The sequence below is a fragment of the Bactrocera oleae genome, chromosome 2 (genome assembly GCF_042242935.1).
Source record: "Bactrocera oleae isolate idBacOlea1 chromosome 2, idBacOlea1, whole genome shotgun sequence".
Taxonomy (NCBI): Eukaryota; Metazoa; Arthropoda; class Insecta; order Diptera; family Tephritidae; genus Bactrocera; species Bactrocera oleae.
Genome location: NC_091536.1, coordinates 21605233 through 21632847, shown reverse-complemented (window position 1 = coordinate 21632847; position 27615 = coordinate 21605233). Strand labels below are relative to the sequence as shown.

Genomic DNA, 27615 nt, shown 5'->3' with positions numbered 1-27615 from the left:
AGCAAAATTTAACAGCTTAAGAAAGATTGGAAAAATTCCTTTCGGGCTCAGAGTTCTGTTGTTGTTGTTATAACGATTATCTAATCCCCGTTTGGGTGATAAATTCTAGATTCGTTGTCGTCGAGGTCATCTAACGGAAGGCCCAGGAAACGAGCTGTTTCGACGGGGTCGGACCATAGGGAAAGGGGTGTTAGATGAGTGGGGTTTGTTGGGCATGCAAAGAGGTGGTTAGTGTCATGCGGAGACTCATTGCATGCAGGACATGTGTTTGGTATGTCAGGGTCTATTCTGGATAGGTAGGAGTTTAACCTGCTACAGTATCCAGAACGAAGTTGCGCGAGGGTCACTCTAGATTCGCGAGGCAACTCGAGCTCTGTGTCTGCAATGGGTGGTGGTTTGACTCGTATTACGCCATTCACTGAAAGGGAGTCGGTGAAGGTGTTAATGGCTCCACTGTGAATGGCGGTCAGTGCTTGTCTGAAGTTAGTTGCGTCCGAAGTCTGGTCGGCGTGCTGTCTGATGTCGTCGACGTAGTCAAGGAAGGACCTCTTGATGTTCCTAGGAGGCTGCTCCGCTGCAAGCAGGCGTCTGCAGGGGTGGTTTCTGCGAAAACATCCCAGCAGAAACTGCTTGGAGAGGAGCTCGTTATGTTCCTTAACCGGAAGCATACGGGCCTCGCTATGTAGGTGTTCGATTGGGGACATCAAGAGGCACCCCGTGATAGTCCGGAGTGCAGTGTTCTGACAAGTCTGAAGCTTCTTATTCTGCGTGTCACTGCATCCAGGCGACCATATTGCGGCTGCATAATTGAGGACCGGCCGGCCGATTGCCTTGTATGTTGCCAACAACGTTTCTTTGTCCTTTCCCCATGAGCTGCCGGCAAGCGACTTGAGGATTTTGTTGCGGCTCTGTACTTTGGCAGTTATCGCGGTCGTGTGAGGAGTGAAAGAGCACAGACTGTCCAAAGTGACGCCTAAAATTTTAGGGTTATTTACTGTCGGAATTTTTGTGCCATCGACTGAAATGTTCAGGTCCAGTCTGTACTCCTTCGTCCAATTGGTGAAGATGGTCGCTGTGGATTTAGTGGGGGAGAGTGTTAAGTTCCTTGCAGAAAAGAAGCGAGAAAGATCGGAGAGGTAGCCGTTTACTTTTGAACACATGCCATCGATTCCATTGCCCGACGTCAATATCGTACAGTCATCTGCGTACGAGGTCATTGAAATTCCCGCTGGTGGCGGGGGGAGTTTCGAAATGAAGAAATTAAACAGTAGCGGGGAGAGGACACCGCCCTGCGGAACCCCCTGTTTAATTTTCCTGAGTTTGAAGTTTTGACCTCGAAATAGTACGGATGAGTGTCGAGCGCTCAGGTAGTTCATGGTCCACCGCTTCAGCCCTGGAGGAAGCGTTGATTGTTCCAGGTCCTCAAGTAGCGTTGCGTGATTGACTGTGTCAAAAGCTTTTGACAAGTCCAACGCTACGAGGATCGTCCTCTCGCAGGGTGGCTTCTGGTTCAGGCCATGAACTATCTGGGCGTTTATGACGCTAAGTGCTGTGGTGGTACTGTGCACTTTACGGAAACCATGCTGATGGTCTGCTAGGCTCAGGTGGTGGGTGAATTACGGGAGTAACAAGGCCTCAAGTGTCTTCACTACTGAGGAAAGGAGAGTTATCGGGCGATAAGACTCCCCTTTGTTGGCGGGTTTCCCAGGTTTCAGCAGTGGGACCACTCTTCCGACTTTCCACACATCGGGTATTTGAAGAGTGGATATCGACAGGTTGAGGACCTTGGTGAGGTAGTTTACTCCCGTTGGGCCTAGATGTTTTAACATCAGCATGTTTATTCCGTCAGGGCCGATGGATTTAGACGATTTCGCCTTTTTGATGACACTCTGAACCTCCCCATCGGTGAAAGTAAGTGGTGCGCAGTCTTTTGGCATTTTGCGCAACCGTCGGGTAACACATCGTTTGGCCTTGTCGGTCGAAGGGTGCAGTATAAACTGCCGGCTAAAGTAGCTCGCGCACTTCTTCGGGTCCGAGGAGGCATGGCCATCGAATTGGATTTCAACCCGATCGTCATGTTTCCTCGGATTTGACAGGGCCTTGACAGTAGTCCAAAGCTTACTCAAACCGGTGGAGAGGTTGCAGGACTTCAGGTGCTCTATCCGTTTTGTCCGCTTATGATGGTTTACCATTTGCCGAATCTCCAAATTGAGATCCCTTATTCGGGGATCACAGGGATCGGCATGGCGTAAGGTGTCGCGCTCATTTGCTAATACAGCTGCTTCGGCTGGGAAATTAGGGCGGAGTTCCGCTATTCTTCCAGCCGGTATGAAGCGAGCTGTAGCAGCAGCGATCACCTTGCGGAATTGACGCTCGCCAACGATGACGTCCGTAGGAATGGATAGTGCGTTGAAGGTGCTCTCAGTAAATTCTGTGAAGCCGACCCAGTTAGCTTTGTTAAAGTTAACATAGGTGCGGTTATCCACAGAAATAAAGTCAGGAGGTTTCTCGATCGAGATAATTATGGGCAGATGGTCTGATGCAAGAGTTAGCATAGGTCGCCAGGTTATACTATTTATCAGACCACCGCTAGCGATGGTAATATCTGGCGAGCTATTACAGGTGCCCATAATTCTGGTGGGGGCTTCGTCATTCATTGTGCAGAATGTCGAATCGTCTATCTGTTCCGCCAGCTCCATCCCCCTACGATCGTTTGACAGGCAGGAATGCCAAAGATCGTGATGCGCGTTAAAGTCGCCTAGCACCAGACGGTTTTCACCACGAAGTAGCGCATCTATATTCGGGTGATATCCTGTTGGGCAACATGTAACTGGGGGGATGTATATATTAAATATTTCGAGCTCGACATCGCCTGACCGGACAGCTATTCCCTGACATTCTAGGGTAGTGTCCCTGCGGTCGATGTCAACATCGATTAGACGATATTGCACGGTGTTGTGCAATATGAAGGCTAGGCCTCCACTATTATCCCGCTCGCGATCCTTACGTAAAACGTTGAAACCTGCACAACTCAGAAGATCTGAGCGGCTGTTTAACTTGGTTTCTTGGACCGCAGCTATCGTTACGCGCTCCCGGCTCATAAATGCAACTATCTCCTCGATCTTGCTCTGGAGTCCGTTGCAGTTAAATTGTAAGAGTCGCGTTTGGGAGTTATGCTGTCTATGTGAGCTCCTTAGGACCGTGGAGGTCCTATCTTGGCCACTCGACTGGAGTGGCAGCGCAGTGCGCGAACATGGTGCAGGTTGCACGGCCGTTGAGGCAGATGTCGCATTATTGCGTTGACAGCATGGGGCCACGTAACTCGTGGTCCACTCCCTGTGTGTCTTAAGGCCCGAGCAGGTCTTAAGATGGCTCCATCCATTGCATGTATTGCACCTAACCGAGGTGGAATTTGGATGGAGCCTTTTTGCGCATACGCAGCAGTAGAATACCTCGGGGCCCGGGTTGGACTCGATGCCAGCACGGGTCAGGAGGATACGGAGCAACTGCTAGGCGTTGCTCCAGTGACGACAAACTTAATCTAAAACTTACCGATCCAAACAGGGTTAGATCGTCGAAATAACAGCCCTTGGCCGGATAAAATCCGGGTCAATTCCGGTATCGCAGAACCGGCTGTTGTGGGAATTGGGAATTGGAAGAGTTCTCAGACCTTACGGCCCTGCACCTGTGAAATTTTTATCCTAATGCGCCGAATCTGTATTAAGAAATTTTTTGTTATTATTTTTTTTTGGGTTTACAAATATTTTCATATTTATTAAAACCTTGAATAGAGAGCGTAGAGCTATAAATTTTTATTTGACATATTTTTCAACTACAGTTGCAATTTGTGCAATGGTTGCATGACTTGACGATTTTTCGCATACTAACCTATTAAAAGATGTTGGTGGTAACGTAGTTACTTGATTGCATGCACAAGACCAGTTTTACCAATGCTAAAGTGCAAGTGCTCAAGTGAGTTAAAGTGTTAACTGCTACACGAGGAATAATGGGTTCCCATCTCGGGTGTGATCTAGCGAATTTTCTTTCCAATACCGTGCCTTCAAGGGAATCTCAAGTTCTTGACTGTATTTCTGGTATTAAAACCACTCTCATAAATTTCATCTGCCGTTCAGAGCTAGTTGAGCATCACTAAAAGGATGAGAAGCTCGGCCAAACATCTAGCACAACTGTAAGCAGCAATAATGTGCACGTACTCGTACACATATATAAATAGATATGCATGTGTTTGTATTTCCTTAATGCTTCTTATATGTGCATACATATTCGTAGAAAAATTATTAAAAAGCATTTTTAAAGTGAGCGTTTAAAAATACTCATTTTCATTTTACGAAGTTTTATATACATTTATATTATACAAAAAAAAAAAAAAAATTTGCCTAAAATATTACAAACAATAGCCTTAGACAATTAGAGTACAATAATTACTCATCTATACTTTTCTGCTTTAGAATTGATTCCAAACTAAGCTGCAAACGACTGAACTTGGGCTGTAAACAAAAGACTTATGAAACGAACTTGAAGCAAATGAAGTTTTCCACAATGCGCTAGGTGTCGGTGCTTCAATGTTTTGTATCGTTGGTGTTTGTTGTCATTAGTGTTACAATTTAATTTAAGTATTGTAGACTTTATAAATGTTGACATTTATAAGGCAGTTGGTGGACAAGGCAAATTATTAGATAAAAGTCGACAGTTTGGAGTCATAATAGTAAAATGGAATACCACTTCATTTTTTATATTCAATACAGCCAACTTTATTGTAAACAGCAGTAAATTGGAGACGAAAAATAGTTAATGTAAATTAAGTTTTTTTTGCTGTTTTTGTTATTGTAACAAATATCGTTTTATTAACAATAATTTCAAGCTTAAGCGCACAGTACTTGACAACTTTTAACCGAATTTTAAGCATTGCTATTGTTGTTGTCAACCTAAATGATGTTCAATGACATTGAAATGCGTTCGCAGCTACAACGGCGCTTATAGTTTGTTGTGCCGGTCATAATTTGTATGCATAAATGTTGCTCGAAGTGATATAAAACAAACCAAGTACACATAAATACTTACATATTTATCTAACATGCATACAAACATACCTTACATACACATTTTGGTTTCTTATGTTTCCATAGTTTACAGAAATTTCAGGAAATGAAAAAAATTAGACGTTTAAGCTATTGTATATAAAAAAATTAATATTCTTTTCGTAAAAATTTGTATGTTGCATTTAAGAATAAATAGTACTTATCTACGCAATGCGCTTAAAAATTATAAAAGCCACTAAATTACGTTGAAAATCTTCATCGTTCTCAAAAATGCAAATTGATTGAGTATCTGCTGTCCAAGTACTATTATGATAATACTTTTGTTTTTCCAAGTAATATGTTTTATTGTTATGGCGCTTTAACGTGTATTTGTTTTTGTTTTATTATGCAATTTTTACATTTGCTTCTCTCCCTGAGTTTTTCGTTAATTTACAAAATTTTTGGCGCTTATGCAGCTGAATTGATCTAACTCTACGTTCAGTAGCCAGTTGAGTGTCGTACAAACAGTTTTCGATTTCTGCGCATGCGCTGACGATTTTTTTGGTTAAAGCGTACGGGAATACAACGGGTATGCGCCAGTCGGGACTTATTTTCTAGCTTGCTTAAAGTGTTTGTAGTTGCTTTCGTACAACAAATTTGGTGTTATTAAAGTTTTTCTTTTCAAAAGCGCCTTCAAAAAACAGTGAAGTGAAGCAAAAACTCTTACGTATGTATTTATATTATATATGTATGTAACACATATTGGCATTATTTTTCAACAATAATTGCCAATTGTGAAACATGCATTATTGTTTTTTTTATTACGCAAATAAAATATATTGCAAACTTACATACGTACATATATGAAACTGCAAGTGTTCGAATGTTTGAAATGCCGTTTTTGTGTGTGGTGTCTACTTTTGATATATATGATTACTTTTCAAGAGAAGTTAAAGTCTTTCAAGTTTGATTCCATTATTTTCATTGTTTCTGCCCATACACTATTCGTCATAATTCCAAACAAAGTTGCTTAAATATTTCCCAAGCGAAGATAAGAGACGTTTAGTGTGCCACTCAAAAACTGTTTTCTAATTAACTTAACCTCAAAACTATGGCTCATCTGTACATTTCCGATAGCATAAATGGGTATAAAAAAGAATTTTTTTTAACGGTCAGTTTGTATGGCAGCTATATGCTTTGGTGGTCCGCTATCGGCGATTACGACAAATTAGCACTCTTAGGGAGAATAGCACGTGTGCAAAATCTACATCTCAAAAACAATATATAATATACAGCCAAAAGGACATGACTAAATCGACTCAACTCGTCAAACTGCTCATTTATATACATATAAACTTTGTTGGGTCTCAACGTTTCCAACTGAGTGTTACAAACTTTATATACCCCGTTCAGGGTATAAAAATACCTCAGCTACGTCGATCATCTTGCTTTTTATAGAATGTGTAGTCACAAAAGGAAGGGGAAAGACTCGCCGAATCAATGGTTTAGTTTCGGTTAGAATTAAGATAACAGTATGCACCAGCAAACGAAATTTGGTGTTATGTGAAAAAAATATTTGTGAGAACACATTACCGTTACGATTATGTAAGTTTAAGTATTGGAATTTTGAAATCCAACTTGAAATCAACACTGCAGCTGCGCACGATATCGCCATCGAGGTTTCACGCTACGCCTTTTGTAAGCTTAAAGTGGTTGCAGAATATAATGTAGCAAATTTTGCGAAGCTTTGCCACAATGATGCAAATAGTCGATTGGGGCAAGCTAAAAAGTGCTTTTGAATGCGAAATAGCCCACAACATTTTAACGTGTTAGCGATTACTACATACTGCATCGTTGGCGTTAGTGATTAACGATGGTGTGCACTTGATGTGGAATTGCAAAAGCAACTGGATAGTAAAGATGATTTCTCAAGTATGGTTGCCTTAACTTAAGCAAAATATTAAATTAAATAACGTAAAAAATATGAGTACGTGTACTTGTTGTATTAAATTTTATTATAATTACTTACGTAGTTACTGTTATAAACATACATGAGCACGTTTAATTTATTTGCTTATATATACTTGTCTGTGACTCTTTCACAGCTTCCAAAACTCCGGTAAACGAGCTATTAACATAGTCCAAGGTATAAAATAGCGCAAGAAACAAATTACTTTTAATATAAAAACCGTGAGGCGCAAATTATTTTCAATGACCAACAACAACAGCAATAGACAAAACAACAGATTTAGCCGCAGTCGTTTGGGCAGAGTGACTGCTGCGCATGCGCAACCCGACTTGCACATTAGACGCATTTCCCTACTTGCTATCATATCCAAGTTGTTGCTGCAATGCAGCTTGTTGGTGATAGTAATCAGTTGCGTGACCACAAATTTTGGTGCAAAGGCACAAGGTCAAATCACAGTGGATGACGACTTTGCACGTCTTCTGGGCAAGTGTAAAACAGGCAGTGCCGAATTCGATGACTGTATGAAAGAGGTATTCAACGATTTACGTGCATATTTTGCAACTGGTAAGGGTAACAGTATAAAAAATATATATGGTATGTACATATGTATACAAAAAAATGTATTTAAAATAATATTCAAAACATCATCAAAAACTATAAAAAAAATGAAAAATAAATAAAAAAATTATAAAAAAAAAATAAAAATAAAAATTATTAAAAAAAATATAAAAAAAATTATAAAAAAAAATTATAAAAAAAAATTATAAAAAAAATTATAAAAAAACTATAAAAATTTATACTAGATATCTTAATATTTATATAAAAATTCAGTGTCCGTGTATGTTCCGAATGAACTCAAAAACGAGTTAACTGATATTGATGAAAGTTGGCATATACATACGTATATGTAAATACCTTAATATGTATGCATTTCATTTCTTCAGGTGTTCCTGCTTATAACATTAAACCGTTCGATCCACATCGTTCTCCCTTCGTGGAGTTGCGGCGTGGCGATCAAAACAGCTTCGGTGGATTTAAATTAATATTGCGCAATATTTCTGAATATGGTTGGTCGCATTCGGAGGTTACCAGATATCGCACGGACTATGCGAATAAACGTATCATATATGCGCAGTATTTCCCGGAAAAGAGCTTAGATGGTTGGTATGAGTTTTCGGGTAAAATACTGGGTACACCCATCAAACGAAGTGGCTTCTGGAATATGACACTGTATGATTACAGCCAAACGACGAGCGTACGTCGATTGGGCGCGCCCGGTGCTTTACTAAAGGTACATGTGGAGATCGATCGTATTGGCGGTTTGAAAATGCATGTCGCTAACGCATTGGCGGAGGGTCGTGAACGTCTGGATAACTTTGCTGATGGTGTTATAAATAGTATGTGGCCTATTGGCTTTCCCGTTATTAAGCCACTTATTAATGAGCTGGTAAGCAGCGCATTTACGGACATATTTAATGAATCATTTCGAAAATTTCCTACAAGCAAATTTTTAAATTGATGCCTGAATATTTGTTATTGTAATTATTGTTATTACATTTATATATTTTACAAAATACTGTTTGTTGGTGTGTTCACTATCTTGTTGCTTGTGTAAATACAAATTAGTTTTAACAAAATAAATACCATGTTTAAGAAAGTGATTTCGTTCTTTACTTTTCAAAGCAAATATTGGGGTGAACAATAGTTTTTTTTCTTTTTTATAAATATTTATATAATTATTACACTTATAAATAAACTAAACACGTCTTACTATAGATACACTCAAACTGGTGAGTACGCCAAAGTTATAATTATCACCCTAGGCTGGTGGCTACTTGCATTTCCAGTTGCGGTAGATCAATTTTCTTATGCGAAATTTCATCACTCTGCTCAAGAGGCTTCAAATAACTAAATATTTTTCCCAAGGATATTGTGCAAAATGCAGATTTTTCTAGTTGTTGATTTACAGTATCGAAGAGCATTTGATAAGCCGCCTCTGTTTCTGGTGTGAGCGGCACATCTAAAAGTAAGTTTTATTTGCGATTGAGACAATTTTTTATAGATTACAATAAATGTATAAATGCTTACGTTTATGTTGGTACTTGCTCAAATCGAACATGTATTGAAAATAGCTCAATTGCTGGTACAAATTTCTCTCTGAATATTGACGAACTAACGCACCAGCCTTACAAAACGGGCAAATGGCCCGATTTCCCGCTGTAACATGCGTATAAAAACGTGTATTTTGATTACATGACGGATCGTCGCAAACCAACCAATTCTGATAGAAACGTTTAATGTACGAACGTATGCTTAGCAACAGGCGATTGCGTATGGCCACAATGTATTGATATGGCGCACTGCTACAATCCGTATTAACACATTTCTGCAGTACAGCGTCATGAGAATTAGTGGCATTTGGCCGAAATGCGGTTGCCACTATATTTTCTGACTTACAGACAATGCAAATGAATTTGAATTTATCGCATTCACGATATTTTTGCAAAGTCGTTTTAACCAATGATTCGCCAGTGGTATCCTCGACGCGCTCTTGATGTGCTCTAAATATGAATAAAAAAATAACTAAGTATAACTAAATACAATATATAATAGTAGTAGTTAGTACTACCTCTGTGCAGCCGCTCTGAATTTGCTGGGATCTAAGCCCAGTGATTCGGCAACACGACTAGCGTCTGTGCCCTCCAAAACATCCACCATACGTGTGACCACCGGATGTATCTGATGCGCCATGTAATATTGTTTGTCCAATTTCAGCGTTTCGCTTGATTTCACCTCATCCAAGTGATAACCGCGCTGTGTAGCTGGATTGTTTGTACCATCTAAGCATATAACATAATCCACCATGTCACCTTTTTTATAGCGTCTATTGCGCGTGCTGTTCATACGCAATGCTACTTGCACATGTGGCTGTGAGATGGCATTGTTGAATTCCGTGGGTGCTTTAGAAAGCTGCTTTGTTATAATATATATTGGTAATGGTACAGCATCAGATTCTACTTGGCCACGGATCTTCTCGAGATGTGAATGCACTGCATCCAATTTTTCATCGAGTTGTTTTTCGGAAAGGATTTCATCAAGTACAATTCGGCCGACCATTATAGCTAGTTGTGACCAATCGCGGCGTACGATGTCTAGACCTTTCTGCTCTTGCACTTTTTTCAATGCGCCTGCGGAGAAAATATGTTATGTAAAAAATTAGTTTTAAAACAAACGACATGTTGTTGTTGTTGTTGTTGTAGCAATTATCTAATCCCCGCTTAGGTGGTAAAATACAAGTTGGTTATATTTAAGTCATCTAACGGACGCCTTAGGAAACGTGCTGTTTCGACGGGGTCGGACAATAGGGATAGCGAGGTTAGATGAGTGGGATTTATTGGGCATGCAAAGAGACGGTTAAAGTCATGCAGGACTCATTGCACGCAGGGCATATATTTGGTATGTCAATTCTGATAAGGTAGGAGTTCGACCTGCTACAATATCCAGAACGAAGTTGCGCCAGGGTCACTCTAGATTCTCGAGGCAACTCGAACTCTTTGTCTGCTATGTTTGGTGGTTTAACTTCAAGTATGCCATTCACTGGGGAGGAGTTAATGGCTTTACGGTTAGTGCGTGTCTGAAGTTAGTTGCGTCCGTTGTCTGGTCGTTGTATTGTTCAATGTCGTCGACGTAATCAAGGAATGTCTTCTTAATGCTTCTACGAGACGACTGCAGGAATGATTTCTGCGAAAACATGGAAGAAGACACCGCTTAGTGATGAGTATATTGTGTCCTTAACCGAAGACATCAGGAGCCATCCTGTTATTGTACGGAGTGCAGTGTTCTGACATGTCTAAAGCACTTTCGTCATGCTTTTGTGTTGCGTGCCTTTGCAAATACCTTTAATTCTTTAACTCACCAGTTTTTGTGTCTTTCTCCACCTTCATAGCAGCGTATTTCTTCTTTTTTAACAACAGCAAACAACTGAATACGCCATCGATGCCCAATTCCACTTGCCTGTACATTTTATTTACACTCTGCTTGATACCATTGCCAATGGTGAACACCTGATCATAGTCCAGTATGTTCGTATTCACCATTATTGAATCTGTATCGCCATAAACCACCTCGTAGCTCATCTTCTGCACCAAACTTTTTGTGTTCATAAGAATCTCACGGCCCTTGTGCGTCACCAGCGCCGCTAAATGTTGTGCGGCAAAGCGTGAGTGACCTGCACCAAGGCAGCCGTACATAGCATTAGCAGTGATTTTCAACGCCCACTGACGTATGTCGTACTGTTTGAGCAACTCGGGTGCAACATCTGGTTTCGCCATTAATTTTTTCACTTCGCGACGTGACTGCACCAGACGTCGCAATTGCTGAGGCAGTATACCAAGTTCTACATTTGAATCGGGTAATTGTGGCAAATCATCGCTGTTATACGGTTGTTGTACAGTGGTGAAACATATATTATACTCTTGTATAATGCTGGGATAAAGCGAATTGAAGTCCATAAGCAGTATATATTTATCATATAGGCCTGCTATAGGATCCAACACCATGCCGCCAGAGTAAGCAGCTTTTTTACGTCCGCTGCTAGCTGCCGGCGCTGTTGTATCATTTCCTTCACCATCAATAATAGTAGTATTGTTTTCGGTCCATTCACGCTTCTTCTTATCAGGTACTATATAGTTTTTCTCAGTAAAGGCGTGTAAAAGTAAAAATTCAATACGCTCGGAGCGCCCATGTTGTAGTGTTCGCGTCATGGTATTGCCACAAATATTGGTTATTTGTAAAGCCAATGGCAAGAGGTCTAGTTTATACATCATGCGAAGTATATAGGAAGCATCCTGCATGGTTAGTGTTATTAATTTCAATACGCCATCGCCTGGAATAAAAGACATGTGATAAGTGTTAAAGTTCTATAGTATAACTAATAGGCTTACCTGTCTCAAAAAATTGTAGCAAGTCTTCATCGTTGACATCCATTCGTTCGTTCTCTTTAATTTCCAGAACGGCCTGGCACAAAGTCTGCAGATCATAAGAACGCGCTTTGATTTTTTCTTCAGAAGCTGTTCTTTTAACATCGCATACCATACGACCAGCGAAGTAATCGAGCCACTTGCGACCACTGCTGTGTGCAGACAAACGTACGCGGCCCAAACGAGACCATTGTGGCACTTTGAGCGTTGAAATGCGATCGGTAATCACATCTAACTGGCAATCAATAGCATCGAATGTAACTATTGAATCGGCGTCAACTTGTTGATACATTGCAAGAAACCACATTAGTAGCCCTCGTTCATTGTCATGCTTCACCACGTTTATAGCATTGAATTTTGCTAACTTAGCTTTGAGATCGAATGGCCAGGCAGCCATTACAGGGCGTGTAATACCACACATACTTCTATTGAAAGCAGGCTGTGGCGCACGTCGATCGATGTGAAAGCGATTGTGCACTAGCATGGATATCATGCAGATTTCATTTTTAAGTGTTTTGGGATTAAGTGCCGTACGTACGTTTAATGTGAGTAGTGTAAGTGGTGGTGGTGGCGCGGGTTTGGGTTCTTCAGTGAGTACGATGGACTTTGAATCGTTAACGGTGACATCAGAGTTGCACCAACTTATTGGCGCCGGATTTATTGCGAATTGCTTCAGCGTTAGCCAGCAAGGGCCTTTAATTTTTCGGTCGAGCAGAAAACGTTCTAGTGCTGTAGTGTTGCCACCGAAGATATGGGCAATTGAATTATATTTTTTCTTTAAATTTGGTGCAGGTTTTTTGCCGTCATAATGTATCTGTAAAGAAAAAAAAAATCGGATTATAAAGTTTGATATCATAATTTCAATATATAAAAAATATTAAATTATTTTCATTAAAAACATGAAAATTTAATAGTTACCTCCATATAGTCACATACTTGTGGCACATCGATGCCAATAGAATGATTGCCAAAGTTTTTGGTAACCTTACGAGATCTAAATCCATCTAGTTTGAGCTCTACAGAAATTTCCTCATCGAATTCCTTATATAGGTCGCTTAATTGAACAAGTTTGTCTGTAGGTTCCTTAGTAATTGGGTCGAGTAACTGCAATAAAAATTAATCAATCCATTTCAACGCGTTAAATATTTAATGTTTTCATCACTTACATATTTCCTTGGTAATAGGTATAGCACGCGATCTATCTTTCCAACTCGCACACAAATAGATTTGTTTTCTGATGTGCGACCAAACATAAAAACTTCGCCGGGACATTTATTGGGATCTTCCCAAGCTTCCCAATACCAAAATTTTACTGTATCTTCTTTACCCATCGTATTCGATATGAAATCATTTTCACCATTTGTGGTTTCCTCCTCAAAATTGTCCATTTGACATATTTGCTCCCAGTTGCTCAATAAATTTTGTAAGTGGTCAGCATCTTTCACAGGCGCTGCTTTTAATTGTATATTTTTTTTTGGCGAAATTTTACTTCCATCGTTTGCGTCTTCCGTAACTTTCTCAAATTGGTCATTGTTGTCTTGCAAATTACTGAAATCGATATCATCATCTGGGAAGTCATTTCCACCTAACGGTGTATCGATTGATGAAACATTTGGCTTTTGGACAGACATATTTGTTAGTGCCTTTTCCACTGGTACCGTATCAGTTTCTTTAACGGGCACCTGCCCTTTCATCTGTTTTGCTGTGTCTGCCTTTTCAGTGATCTCTTTCGATTTTTCCAAAACCTTTTTAATAGGAACTGTTGCTTTTGGTTTGAGAATACTGTCCAATAATTCATCGTCACTTGTTTTGTCAGCCCCTTTTACTTTTTCCGCCATTTTTATATTATTTATAAAATTATTCATGTAATCGTTAGCGAGTGTAGCGTCAGATTTTCTAGATGATTTGCTTAAAATTCGAGCTGGTGCTATATGTTTGATAGGTGCTAGTTCTGTCACTGGAATCTCTTGAGCAGTTTTTGATGTAGAACTGTTGAACGGTTTATCGTGTAATTCACCTAAAATATCTGCCAGTATATTATCTTCGGCCAATGATGTCATTTGAGTCTTCTTGGGTACAGCATTACTGAAGAGATTACGTATCGAACCCTTTCCTTTCACTGGTTTATCAGTGTCGCGTGGACGTTTGTGGCTGTTTTTCTTGCTTTTACCTCTTTTATCTGCCACTTCATCTTCAGAATAGTCGTCCTCATCTTCGAAAAAATCGCGGCCATCTTCAGCATATCCCGTACCATCTGAAATTTTTTTACATATTTACTTCAGAGTTGGAATGTTGTCATTGAATTTCCAATTACATTACGCTTACCTTCCTCAATCCAATCATTGCCGTATTTTTCCTTTGCACGTTTCGCATACTCACGCTCATCAACCACTTCATATACATGATCCACTTCCTGTTCCACTTCGTATTTATGCTTATTGCCTTTCAATTGTTTTAACCGCTCCAACGCAGCGAATCGACCTGCTTTGTCCACACGTTGTCGTTTTGCTCTAGGTTCACCTAGTAGACAATAATTATAAACATATTTTTCTTAGCACTTTTTATCACTAATATTACTTGGAGAGTCAGCCATTGTGCTCAGCGGTGGTTTGATAGTTAATAAAATGTGTACAAATTTAACCCGTCAATTTAATAAAAATAATTTACAATTAGTTGAGCATACGAAAATCGCAAAAAATATGACAACTTTAAAATTAATGGCGGGAAAAACAAAACAAAAGGCGCTGCTAACACAGAGATGTATTTTATTTTGCTTCAGGGTGGTTGAGCATTGTGTATTTTGCAATAAAGTAACATACGTAGTAAACGTCCTAATACAGGAAATTAAATTGTTTAAAATTAAAAGAGTATAAAATAAAAATTTGTGGTAACAAAATGTAAATAAACTATTTTTTGTGTTCTGAAATATTTGTTGTATAAAACAAAATTTTATAAAGATATTTTGGTTGTAAAATTTTGTATACGATATTTATTTAAAAAATTGTAACAATCGTAATTTGGTGAAATTTGACATCTTTTCTTTTTTGCTAATGATATATATTAACTGTAATTAACGTTGAATTCATTTTTTGCTTACTACCTTCGTTTCCTTTTCTGTTCGTACTTTTCCGGTTTAAAGTGATGCAACATACATAACCTCACAATATGTCAACGATCTTATCATCGTTAAGCTGTCTTATCTGTGACGTTTTGAATTCGATCTCCTTTTCGAAGAGTATTTGCTCACGCAACATCTCCTCCCGTTCCCGTTGCAATTTTACTTCTAGTAATTCTAAACGTTTTTGTTCCACTGCAATGCGATATCGGTGCAGTTCCTGTTGACGCTGACGGAAGCCACCTTGATTTTGTGCAGACTTTTGCTTGCCAGTTTCTATTGGTATTTCTGCTACCGTAAGCTCTAAACAATTTTCACAGTTTTGTGTATTGAGGGCACTTGAGCGTTTACCAGACTTCTTAATCGTTTGCAACTGTTCATTATTTCGTTCAGGTTTTTGTGTTGCTCTTGTATTGTTTTTGATAATGCAAGTCTGCTGAGTGCCATCTATTTTATTCTTAGTCATGGCACAACAATAGTCCGCATCGAAGTCTGGTGTTTCGCCAATTTCACGGTCAGCCAGAAATACAAAATCGGAATATGACGGATAATTTCCTGTAATTTGGGTTGTGTCTAAAGAGTTATCGGTTCTTTCCTCAACGCATTCTTCTGAGCTCTCCTGCGATTTTGTTTCATCATAAACGTAAGTATTATCTTTTAAAGTGCCTGATTTGATTTCATTTTCTTCAATTGTGTTTACTTGCGGTTCCTCCACTATTGCTTCCTGTTCTACTGGCAAGCAATAAACTTCCAATTTGATAGCTTCCTTGGCTGATTCATGAAATGGAGTAGATAAATTCTCATATGAAGGTTTTGGGGTATGGTATGTACATAATTCTTCTTTGGAGCAATCATAAAGCTTTCGCAAATTAGGAACATCATCATACTCCGCTTCCTCTTCATTGCTATTCTGTTTGGTGGTCAAAGAGGCAGTCATACGATTCCAATGCTTTTTCTTTGATATTGCACCGGTGTTACGAGGATAGTTCTTATCCATTTTGGCATATCGATAGTTTACCACAACTGTACGGTAAGTTTCTTCATCCGATGAAGGTAACCAGATAGTCTTCTGTGTGCTTGTTGCAACAGAACTGGTAGTCAAATTCGTTTTGTTTTTCAAATGAGTAGCGTGACTGCTATCATTTGTTTCTTCGCCTAAAAAGTAAATAGTTTGGTTCTAAAAATGTTTTTGCATAAAAATTGTGCGCTTGTTACCGTTGGTCTCACTAGATTTTGAGTACATGATGGACGATATTTTAGATAAGCTTAATTTAATTTTTTTTGTTAATTTTGGAATTTTGTAAAATGTTAAGAAAAATTCTGAATATTCATAATTTAGATTTCCTGAAGTTTAAATAAAATATGAAATGAGAAAATTGTGGAATATTTGAAAATAATTCCAATACATTGTTAAAAAAAGCAGCAAATTGATAGTAGCTTCAAATAATAGCTGTTCACATATTTAAGAAATCATTATTTATGTTTCCTTAAACTTTAACCCTTTTCATTATCGAGAGTTTAGCGACGTTTTGAATACATCTTTGATACAAAATACATAAATACTTACTTGAATGCTTATTTATATCCAAAATGAAGTCAATTATTGAAATAAAAATGCATCAGTTGCCATTTGAATTTGTAAAGGGAACTCCCAGTTCTTAATTTTAATTCAAATCACCACGCCGTTATACATACATGTACATAGGTATGTGCACACAAGTACTCATGCATAAATATGTATAGTTGAATAAAAATAGGCTATATTTACGAGTATGTGCATTATATAAGTAATGCATTGTTTTTTATGCCTACATTTATACATAAATAATGTAAATAAGTACCTGGTGTACAGACTGCATTTTTCTGGACTTATATTTTCCGTCTGTGAGTCTGTGAGTGTGTTCCTTATTGTAATTTGAAATTGTTTGGTCTCTTCGCATAAATTAGCTATTATAATCTACAATTTAATGTTAGTATGCATGTATAATATGTATGTTTACATTACATTGAGGTTCATTACAATATAACAAAAATATAAACACCGGTATATAAATCATTAAAATTCACTAATTTGACCATATAATTTTATTAAACTTTTATTAATAATTTTATCTAAAAATTGTATTCCAATACATATGTATGTATTTAATGTGGAAATTCTGTATTGTTTATAGCGTTATAAGTTTTATTATAATTTACACTGCTCAGTTAGGTCTTAGATTTACACTATCATTAAGATTTGTGTTTACCGTTTTGTGGCTTATTTCTGCATAATTTCATCTTAAAGTAAATACGGCGCTTATCGCCAATAAAATAATTACATTTCTTTAGTTCTTCCTTTATAAATTAAATATTTTCCATTTTCAGAACATATTCGCATGCACAGAATCAAAGTACGTGTAAGTGCATACATACATATGTTATCCGATTTATAAATGTAAAATGAATATTTTGTACATCCTCAAATTTTACAATTATTATAATTTAAAAAAAGAACTCTTGTGATCTAAATTTTTTTATCATTTTCATATTTTTCAAAATTTTATAGACACTTTTTGGTTATTGATTATTTTATATATATGTTGATCCATGTTTATTTTCTTAAAAGCAATATGATTGAATATGAAAATCTTATAATTTTTTAAATCAACAACACTTTATATAGTAACCAATATTTTCAATCCCATTTCTTAACTGCTTGATTTATTAGCTTCAAAAATTTGTATATAACCATAATTAAATAAGTCACATGTGGTATAGGTTTTTACTTGGAAAAGTATATTTTTAAAATATCATTTGCCAGTATACTTGTAATCATCATTATAACTATTTTTGATAAACACCTAGCATTGTCAAAAAACATTTCAATCTACAATGTTGGCACAAGAGTTATCAACCGTAAGAACCTTTCTAACGGGGGCAACAATACTTCGAACTTATAATAAGAATAATTTTGTTTAGAATTTTTTATTAAAAAAATAAAATACAATGTATATGCTTATATACATGTGTAAATTTGACGTTTCTGATTTAACTGGTTAGGTTTATACCTATTGTGATTTATAAAAACTCGAAATTCGGTACACTTTTGTGGTTTTTTGCGTATAAATATATGTATACAAATGTAAGTAAAAATATATGTACATATGATTGCGTGGACAAGTGTTATTGCAGTTGATTTTTCGAAATGTCCTGCACGCAGATAAAGCTTTTCAGTACTGTTCTCAAACATTTTATGAACGCACATGTTTATATTGGAAGTGAAAATATAATTTGTACATATGTTTGTGTATATGTATATAGGGCTCGGGTCCAACAGCAATTTCACACTTAATTTTCCAATCACTTAATTCTTTCTCAATATATGGTTAAGCGCTTAACCAAAACTTTAACTAGCAACTAGCTGTCAGTTACATATAAAATTACTGTTATAAAAATTTTACAAGTGAACATATCTCAAATATATAAGACGAATAAAGACTTTTTTACATGCTTTTGAAGATGGGTACAATTGTATGCATGTACTTACACATCACAATCGAGTAATGCATATCTAAAGGAGTAATTCTGAAATATTTTGTGCCTGTGAATGAATACCTATAACTAGAGCTTTAAATATTATATGTAAATAAATATACATTTGTACATATGTATATATAGATTTTCTGTATATGCGAGACATGTATGTATATATGTACATATGTATTTAGGTATATATAGACTTGTATGATAATATACCTATTTACAAATTTTAACTTTGTGTAATTTTAAGAATGCTATTTATTTTTTCTTCGCTTGTCCTTAAGAATAAATGTGAATTTGGTTCATATAGTTAACATACACATATGCATATATACATGTAGATGCATGCATATACATATGTATGTATATATATTAACGCTTTAGAATGAGCTTGAATTTCCGCTAGTTTTTTTCATATTAATGCTGAAATTTAGCAGATTGTTTGTATGTTCCTTTGCATTACGTTGTAAAGTTTATGAATATTTATTGGTGTATTAACCAACTACACACTGATAATCCAATGATTTCTATGACAAAAAATATTTAGGCCATATTTATATATTATGTCTAAATAAGTGTACTTCTACTACACTATTTTTTTTTGTTTTGTTCACTTACAAACGTAACAGGTTTTGTTTTTATACATTAATGTATGTACTATAAAAAGGTGTATTCAAAAGTCTGAGAATTCTTATATCAATTCTTCGCGTTTAATATGTTTGTATACATACATATATATTTTTTATATTTCCATATTTTCAATAATACATAATTTTACATTTTGTCTTACATTAAAAATTCTTTTTCGTATATTTTATTGCTATGATTTGTGTTTTGTTTTCTTTTATTAATATAATGTTACACTTTTTTACATTACTTGAATACCACTGAAAAATCTTCACATTTACAAATTTAATCTTAGTTATCTGCTTTTGTTACATTAATATTTGAAAATTTTATCTTACTGCTTTGGCTAATTTTATTCGAAAGTTACTGGACGACATAATGAAAAAAATGAAAGTATTGCATACCAAACTTCTGTCAAATATAATCCGATCTGTAAAGTACAGAGTACGTATTCCAGACGTAGTTTATATTCTTGTAGAAGCAATATGTAGGAGACACCGAAAAAGCATGGAACTGTTAGGAAAACAGATAAAATAACTTGCCAACCTGTAAAAAGAAAGAAATCCAATATAAATATATCCAACATTATTTGTGAGACAAAAATAATTAATCTACAATAGATAGTACTGACAAATTTTTTCTGTCAGATTATTCTAATTTTTTAGGTCATATTTAATACTTGGAAAATTAAATAGGAAAAATAATTTTTTTCAAATATTCTCTTGTGCTTGACTGCAGGAACGGAATTAAGGCCTTTTGGTTAATGATTTGGGAATGGAGCGCATGCAGACTTAAAAAAAATGCCGAAACGAGAGTCATCGCCACAGTATTCGCCATGAAGTCATTGACCCAATATTTAGATATCGCCAAACAAACTATTACCTCGTTAACAAACAGCCTTCAAACGCACATTAATTGACATATCAAAATTCAAACGAACATTAATAAAGGTACTAACCCTTTAGATATAAAAATGTCAGTTACCCTTTACTACGCCTTATATATCTAGACAGCTATTTTCTTTGATCGAGGCTAATAATAATAAGTTACTATTTGCATATACAATACATACAAATGGCATTTATTTGTTTCTTGTATGTGTATTAAAATTGTTGAAGCAACTATTACGGTTATGGGGAAACGAGGTTAAAAAAGAACTAAAAACAATGTTTAAACACAAAAAGTAATAAAACAGAATATTAGATAATATCTACAGTGTGTTGTTTATAGTTTTGAGATTTCTGTAAATATAATTCCCATACTTTTATCAGCTAAAGAGCCCTTGCGTCCGAGTATGATGCGTATAGTCTCCAAAATGCATAAACCAATCACAACAGCTGAATCACGTGCCAAAACGTGATTCGGATATGATAGATTGATGGCCTTTAGCAGCCCCATACTCAGTTCACAGCAGGCAAACATTCCGAAGTAGAAGGAATTCAAATAAATTAGCACTTCGTAGCCAAGACTAGGATTGGCTTTCTTTGGCACATGAATCGGTGGCTTCTTTGGCGGTGGCATTTCGTTACAAATTTACATGGATCGTTTTTGCTAACGCTTCTGGGCGGTGTAAGCACTGAGCACTATCAGTTTGTGGAATTCAGCGTTTTTTCATTTTCGCCATGTTTCATATTGAAAAAATATTCAAATCCGACCAGAATAATGGTGAAATTTCTCCACAAAAATAGCACTGTAACTAAAAACCGTATGCTGGCGTTTTTGACAAATAATTCAAAACTCTTGCTTCTGGGTAATCAAAATGTGTTGCGTAGAAGCATCACGCCCGTACCGTGCACTTATGTCTCGACGCGTATTTATAGACTGACCACGGTATGTTTGCGTTGCACAGATTGTTAGCGGTGCAATTGACGGTACCTTTGGCTATGTACTCGTATTGTATCAGTATCGCCCGGCGATGACAATGTCGCTCTATAACAATTCACAATAAGTATGTGTATGAGATATGTATGTACATGCAACAGGCACTAGATTATTACCTTTGCTTGTTGGTATGCATTCTTGTAAGTGTACTTGCATTTGGGATTTTGGCACAGTTCCGTAGGGAACGTCATCAAGGACGTTCATTTACCCTACAGTCTCGTGAATTTTGCTCAAGACTACGCTTCTAATGCGTTATTTGGTCTCAGTGAATGGAAAATAGAAACAGATAAGAAGCAACAGTTGCAATTTTTTTAAAATAACCGTATGTCATAGAAATTTAAAATAACAAGCTTTATAATTGATTTGTTCAATGAGTTCTAGCTTCGAAATAATATTTAATAAAAAATTGCGAAAGTTTTTAGTAAATAATTATTTTCTTTATTAGGTTCAATCAAGTAATGGCTACGTGTGATCTTAAATAAAAGCATATTTTTAAGAAATTCATATTTCAAATTAATTAATGAAGTTGAAAATCTGATTTTCAGGAAGTCGATTAAAATTAGAATGCAATTTTCTTGTTTTAATGGTTTAGATTGTATTTTTTGTTTTTGATTGTTGTGTTTATAGATTTATTAAGCCACTGGAATATTATATACATCATTATCTATACATATTTATATGCTTACAAGTATGCCTACATCTATATGTATGTAGCTAAACGTGCGTGGAGTCATAAAATCTTTAGTTTATTGCAATTTCTCGCTGCTAAAAGGCACAGCTGCAGGCGACTGCATCTGTTGCTTATGCACCTAATTAAGATAATTATTACACCTCACACTCACAAACTTATGCGTTCATTACCTTTCTACAAGCAGTTCTTTTGGTTTTGTTTAACGTAGAGATTTTCTTCTCTTTTTTCACTGGCCGCTAGCTATGGCGGTGATTGCTATTTTTAATAAAGTATCTGAAGCAAATTTAGTAGTGCATATAAAATCTTAAAATCTGCACAAGTTAGCGCCAAACTAGCTATTGAATACTATCTATTCAATTCAGTTTGTGTGTTTTGGTTTTCGTGACATGTCGCGTTCTGTAATTAGGCGCAACGATTTTGCCTGAGTATTTTAAAAAAGTGTTTAAAGCAGAAACACAAATTAAGTGTTACAACCTTATAAAAACTAAACTAATTTTATATTTGCGGAAGTGCACTAAAATGCGGTGAAGACTTACCTGGTAGTATAAAGTATGGAATACAATACTCGTCCATTCGTTCTAAATAGTTTCGACGTGGAAAAAACATTTTTATTCGCTGCATTTATATTATATTATATATTTCCATATCGAAGTCTCGAAATAATTCGATTCGGTTCATAAATCATAGTTTTGGCTTCGGGTATCTTTCGGTATTAATCACATGAACTACATTTCACTGCATACATACATAAATAAGAATGGTGTTTGTTGTAGTTGCCTTAGTTGCCTTACTGGCAAGTTGAGTTGGCTTCTTTTCTGAAATTGTGTATTATTGGTTTTGGTGAAATGCATCACTGTTGTTGTTGCAATTTTGACCATGGAGATTAACGATAACCATGTGCGCTTTTCTCTAAAAGTTGGCTGAAATTTAACTTTCGTTCGTTATGTGTGTTTTCGATTTCGAAGTAAAAACGTCCTTATTCTTGTATCAGTACCATTAAAGTTCCAAGTTCATCTTTACAAGTTTAATGTAAATTCTTATCGACTGCTAGGTATACGTAACATCGCCAAACATGGTACAAATGAAGACACAGGCATACACTAGTTCAGCACCTTGGAGGGCTATCATTAAGGCACTCAGAATCAATTCGAGTTTGAGAACGTAGGTTTGAAAAAGACATATATAGATAACAAGAGCAAGACTGGGCAGTGTTAATATTACGGATGCTGTTGCTTGCCAGCCTACAAGTGGAAAAGAAAAATAAATTTATTAAAATTTATAAATGTCATTCATTCGTATATACATATGTATGTATGTACATGTTTATATTTGTATAAACTCTGACCATTAGGTTGATACGTGTAAGCAATACTATATAATTTACTATTTCCTTCGGTCTCTTCGTTTCAATCGATTCTTGAATATACTTATGTATGTATAGCAAATCAAAATTGTATTTCTTTTTTCCATCGCATCTTCGGTTTTATTAGAATAGTGGCACTACGTATTTAGAATTTGCTTGCTATACTCAAGGGTCACCCTTATATGCACGTATAGTGTGTGCAGTGTCTTCCAGACATAATGCGTTCTTGCGGCACTGCGAAAGGTTGCTATACTACCAATTATTGTCCCTACTTTATCTCATATTGCACTTGTGGGATGCTATGGCTAGGCTTTTCAATGGTACTACTTAAATTACAGTTTTTTTTATCTCTCCCATGTTATAATTAAAAGTGAGCTAATTCAATAACAAATTATGGGAAAATATTTTTATCAATACTTTTTATTATACCTATATTCGTATATTAAATGAAGATATAACTAATAAAATAATTGGCGTGTTGTCTTTATTGAAATTCTTAACCCATATGCAAATTTGTGCTAACATTGGGCACGTGCGTATTTATGTATATAGCTACAAATTGTTTGTCCTATAGGAAATTGATTTGAATGACATAATATAGGTCTAAAACCATTAGATGTAGTTAATAAAATATAATACGTAAAAAAAATTTATTTAATTCTTTATTTGAGTTAATTCTATACGAAAGTTACATTATAGCCGTAGTATAGATGCTATAGTAGATATGTATATACATATATCACACTTCTCGTAGATATGTTATTGTTTAGCTTGGAGCGGTTAATGTTAGAAAAAATGTATAGCATTAGTGTGAAATTGCCCTGCAGGGTTTAAAGTTACGAGGCATGTTTTGTTTACAGTGTAGGCAAATAAACAATGCAAATCACACACATACATACATATGTGCACTAAATGCTGAAATTTTAATAGTTGTGAAAAACAAGTGGCAACGATTTTTAGTACATACCTCGATCGCTTAAACTGCTCTTCCGACCTAGTACAATTCGTATTGTTTCTACTATGCACAATGCGAGTAATATGCACCCTTCTCGCGTCAACTCTTGCATAGTATAATTTAATCCGATTGCCTTCAGTACACCGACACCAATCTCAAATATGGCGTACATTCCAAAGTAAAATGAATTCAAATACATGAGGATTTCATAAATGAGACTGGCATTCATTTTAATAAGAGTACGTCACCGCGTTTGGCGCCGAATTGTGTTGTTTCCTGGGCGGGTTAGTTGTTTGCTAGATAAGCTTGATTGGCTAAAGCGTTTTGCAAACTTGACTAGTTAATATAACCCTAACCTCTGTTGTTGTGTCTTTGTGTGTTTGGTTTTTTTTTTTGGCGGCGGGCTGACGGCAATAGTGTAGATGGCTTAGTTGGCGGCTGGCTGCTGACACAGCTAATGATAGTTAATGTGTTTAGACTTTGGTAATATATGAACCGATTGGTCGGATATTGATTGTTGAACTATTGGTTGTTTTGGTTCTGTTGCTTGTAAGTTATTTGTTCAGCTCTCTATTTTCTGAGCATTCACTCTCACTTTTTATGTAGTTTCTAATTTACAGTGTAGTCATGTTTTTAGACAAGCCCTTATAGGTGATACATATTGTTACATTGTGATGTCTTACCTAAGGTTATAAAAACGTTAAAGTCTTGTGTTAGCGCGATAACTAGAAACTGTGTTATATATGCTCCTATAAGGACTTCTATAATATTTCTGCTTTTGTTTTGTGTTGTTATGCGTTATAGTCACATTTCAATGCAATTAAATCCGATAATGACCTAGAAATCGAAAACATACTCGATCGGTAGATAAGAACGTACGGAATTTATAATGTTAATGTAGTATACAAAAAAAAGTTTTAAATTGCTTTAACTTGACCCTACTCGTTTATGTATTTGGTTGGCGGTAATTTCTATCGTTGTATCTTCCTACCTGTCATCAAGGATCGCTGTGTACTTTTGTTTAATGCTTAGCAGTAAAAAAAAACGGTTGGGTTAATTATTTGGAGCAGAAGGTTAAATGGTATGAAGTGGATAAAAATGCGGTCGTATGTGTGTGCACATTGAACAAACAGCAATGTTTAATTCGTTTATCGTTAACGATTTGCCTACTGCTCGTTTTCATTTTGTTACTGTTGTTTCCATGTTGGTGTTACCGTTATTGTACATTTCTCATTTTCAGTTGTCCGTATGCTCAATATATTTGTTTTCAGGCGATTTTATTAACTATAGATACAACGCCCTGAATTTCTAGTAACTAAATGTTATGAATAGCGATTTTCACTTTCTTTTATAACTGTTTTCCTTCTTGATTCTTTCAAAATACATACGTTTTTTTTAAAGTGTTAACTTGCTTTTACTTAAATTCTATTTTTAAGACATTGCTTCGATTTATTTCATTATTTGCTTATTACTTTTCTATTTTGACCATTACTTAATTTATTTCTGCGAACGAGGTAAACGGAAAAATTCTGAAGAAAATCAAACCAAAACACAAATAAAAGAAAATTATGGCAGACGAAATAGCCTAAACGATTCAAAGAAGAGGAATATGCTCATATCACCGATACAGATAAAGTAGAGGGAAACAATAAAGCGAGTTTGGCCTTAACGAAGATGATTAAATTAAAATGTGGCACTTAAGAAGATTATTGTTTCTGTCGTGCACATCACATTTTTGGCAATTACAGTATTTATTTCTATACACAAGCATACTTGTGTACATATATGTAGCTTCATTTAAATTATTGTATGCATCGTTTTACTGGAAACTTAGAAATGTGAACTGAAGCTGTATGAATCCATTGCGGAAATTCGAGCACTAAACCAAATCTTTATCATTTTTCACTTTTAGCGAATAATATAAAACGACGAAAATAACAATAGCAGATTCGTTAATATTTCTCGAGTTTGCATAATACAATTCTTTTCGCCTGCAGCTTGTTTGAATTGTGTCACATTATCCTTTTGCTTAACACTATCTCATTAATGTACTGTCAGGTATTTAGGAATGCACTTTAATAAGTGCTAAGAAGCATTGCAATTATTTATATTGCATATTATAATTTTGCATAACTTCAATTAATGGTCCTTTATATACATATATATATAACTACATTACTACGTGTATATATGTATGTACATCACGCTGGTTTCTTTGCTATATACATATGTATAACATATATTCGTGCAAATGCAGCGCTTTTGGAATATTTTAGTAGCATAATGTTCTCATTTATAATTAAGATTTCACATTTCATATTTAAATAATATTTTATTTGTGTTTACGCTATACATATTTTTATTTATTAGTTCACTAAATTTTCAATATTATGAACACGAGTTTCATCTATTTTTGTACACTGTTCCACTTTTTTACAAATTTCCAACTATAAAAAGCTTTGAAATGGAATAGATAAAAAATTAAATTTGTCAAATAACTGCTTAATTTGACTTTGGTTCGCAGAGTAGATATCTAATTCTCTATTATATTTATTGCAAAATTGCGAATATTTTTGCTTTGATTATATGTACAGTATTTGTATTTTCATTCGCTTGTGTTAATTTTTCCTGCTGCGCGTATACTATTTCTCCGTGCCTTATACGCGCTCGGCTGTGTATGGCTTTGACAGCCTGCCTGCCTTGCTGCCTTTTTTTACTTAACCCAATACATATTTCCATCCATAAACATACATATGTAAGTACATATCTATTCGTACGTATAATAAATATGTACATATACAAGTATAAAAGCACAGATGATTATATACTCCCAATATACATACATATGTACACAGTAAATATGTTTAGGAGTAACGCATTTTGCATTGAATGAAAATGTAAAATATAATTGTCGGTGTATGGAGAGAACTATAACAAGAAACAACTGAAAATTCATTTATTTTCCGTTCCATCGTCGTTTCTACCTCGACAACTCTCACCATCCACCCACAACTCGCTCGTTCGCTTTCACCATTTACTCCTTACATATTCAGGCCAGAAAACGAGTACTCGTTTTAGTCAGAAGTATACATGTGTAGGTTGATAGTTCATTGTATACGGTGTTGTGCCATTATTCCGTGTTTTGTTGTTCCTCAGCCTTTGAATGCTTTTCCATTATAATTCCTTTTCCGTATTTGACGCTTATCAAAGATTTATCATGATTTTGTTTTAGTTTTACTTCGTATTTTCCTTGGGTATTTTTGGCGCCTGTCAACTATATTTTCATAATCATCACTAAACTACTAAATATATTATAAACTAAATAACTAAATAAACTAAAAATATTATAAATAATATGTACGAAAAAGTCAGATATTTGCAGTAATTAGGCAAAGCTGCTTATTGCAAGAGTAAGTATAAGGTAAAAAATATATCCAAGAGGAAATTAGTTTGAAATCCGCTTCCGTTTCTCAA

At 35.8% G+C, this 27615-nt stretch overlaps 5 protein-coding genes across 12 annotated transcripts; 1 reads left to right on the top strand and 4 right to left on the bottom strand.

The window, feature by feature from the left end:
* Window positions 1-5553: 5553 nt before the first annotated feature.
* On the top strand, window positions 5554-8609 carry Jhbp16 (Juvenile hormone binding protein 16). Its single transcript, XM_036377689.2, has 3 exons — window positions 5554-5766; window positions 7145-7572; window positions 7953-8609. The coding sequence occupies exons 2-3, from the start codon at window positions 7251-7253 to the stop codon at window positions 8525-8527; spliced, it is 897 nt and encodes a 298-aa protein (XP_036233582.2). The 5' UTR covers window positions 5554-5766; window positions 7145-7250; the 3' UTR covers window positions 8528-8609.
* Window positions 8610-8656: 47 nt separating this feature from the next.
* Window positions 8657-14721, bottom strand: PolA1 (DNA polymerase alpha catalytic subunit). Its single transcript, XM_014233446.3, has 9 exons — window positions 14565-14721; window positions 14313-14507; window positions 13154-14241; window positions 12906-13091; window positions 11952-12801; window positions 10925-11893; window positions 9638-10196; window positions 9097-9569; window positions 8657-9028 (listed from the first exon to the last, which is right to left on the bottom strand). Exons 1-9 carry the CDS (start codon window positions 14578-14580, stop codon window positions 8823-8825), a joined length of 4542 nt encoding a protein of 1513 aa, XP_014088921.3. The 5' UTR covers window positions 14581-14721; the 3' UTR covers window positions 8657-8822.
* A 258-nt stretch (window positions 14722-14979) lies between these two features.
* Window positions 14980-16470, bottom strand: LOC106616663 (uncharacterized). Its single transcript, XM_014233447.3, has 2 exons — window positions 16318-16470; window positions 14980-16257 (listed from the first exon to the last, which is right to left on the bottom strand). The coding sequence occupies exons 1-2, from the start codon at window positions 16343-16345 to the stop codon at window positions 15146-15148; spliced, it is 1140 nt and encodes a 379-aa protein (XP_014088922.3). The 5' UTR covers window positions 16346-16470; the 3' UTR covers window positions 14980-15145.
* Window positions 16471-16725: 255 nt separating this feature from the next.
* Window positions 16726-21116, bottom strand: LOC106616664 (transmembrane protein 216). Its single transcript, XM_014233448.3, has 2 exons — window positions 20514-21116; window positions 16726-19797 (listed from the first exon to the last, which is right to left on the bottom strand). Exons 1-2 carry the CDS (start codon window positions 20770-20772, stop codon window positions 19604-19606), a joined length of 453 nt encoding a protein of 150 aa, XP_014088923.1. The 5' UTR covers window positions 20773-21116; the 3' UTR covers window positions 16726-19603.
* On the bottom strand, window positions 19685-26860 carry TMEM216 (Transmembrane protein 216). Of its 8 annotated transcripts, none has more exons than XM_014233449.3 (4): window positions 26734-26860; window positions 24154-24824; window positions 22360-23064; window positions 19685-19797 (listed from the first exon to the last, which is right to left on the bottom strand). In XM_014233449.3, the coding sequence occupies exons 2-3, from the start codon at window positions 24368-24370 to the stop codon at window positions 22871-22873; spliced, it is 411 nt and encodes a 136-aa protein (XP_014088924.2). In that variant the 5' UTR covers window positions 24371-24824; window positions 26734-26860; the 3' UTR covers window positions 19685-19797; window positions 22360-22870. The 8 variants fall into 8 exon arrangements, with proteins under 8 accessions (XP_014088924.2, XP_014088928.2, XP_069967704.1 ...); XM_014233453.3 differs by lacking the exon at window positions 26734-26860 and adding an exon at window positions 26488-26598; XM_070111603.1 differs by lacking the exon at window positions 26734-26860 and adding an exon at window positions 26495-26583.
* Window positions 26861-27615: the final 755 nt, after the last annotated feature.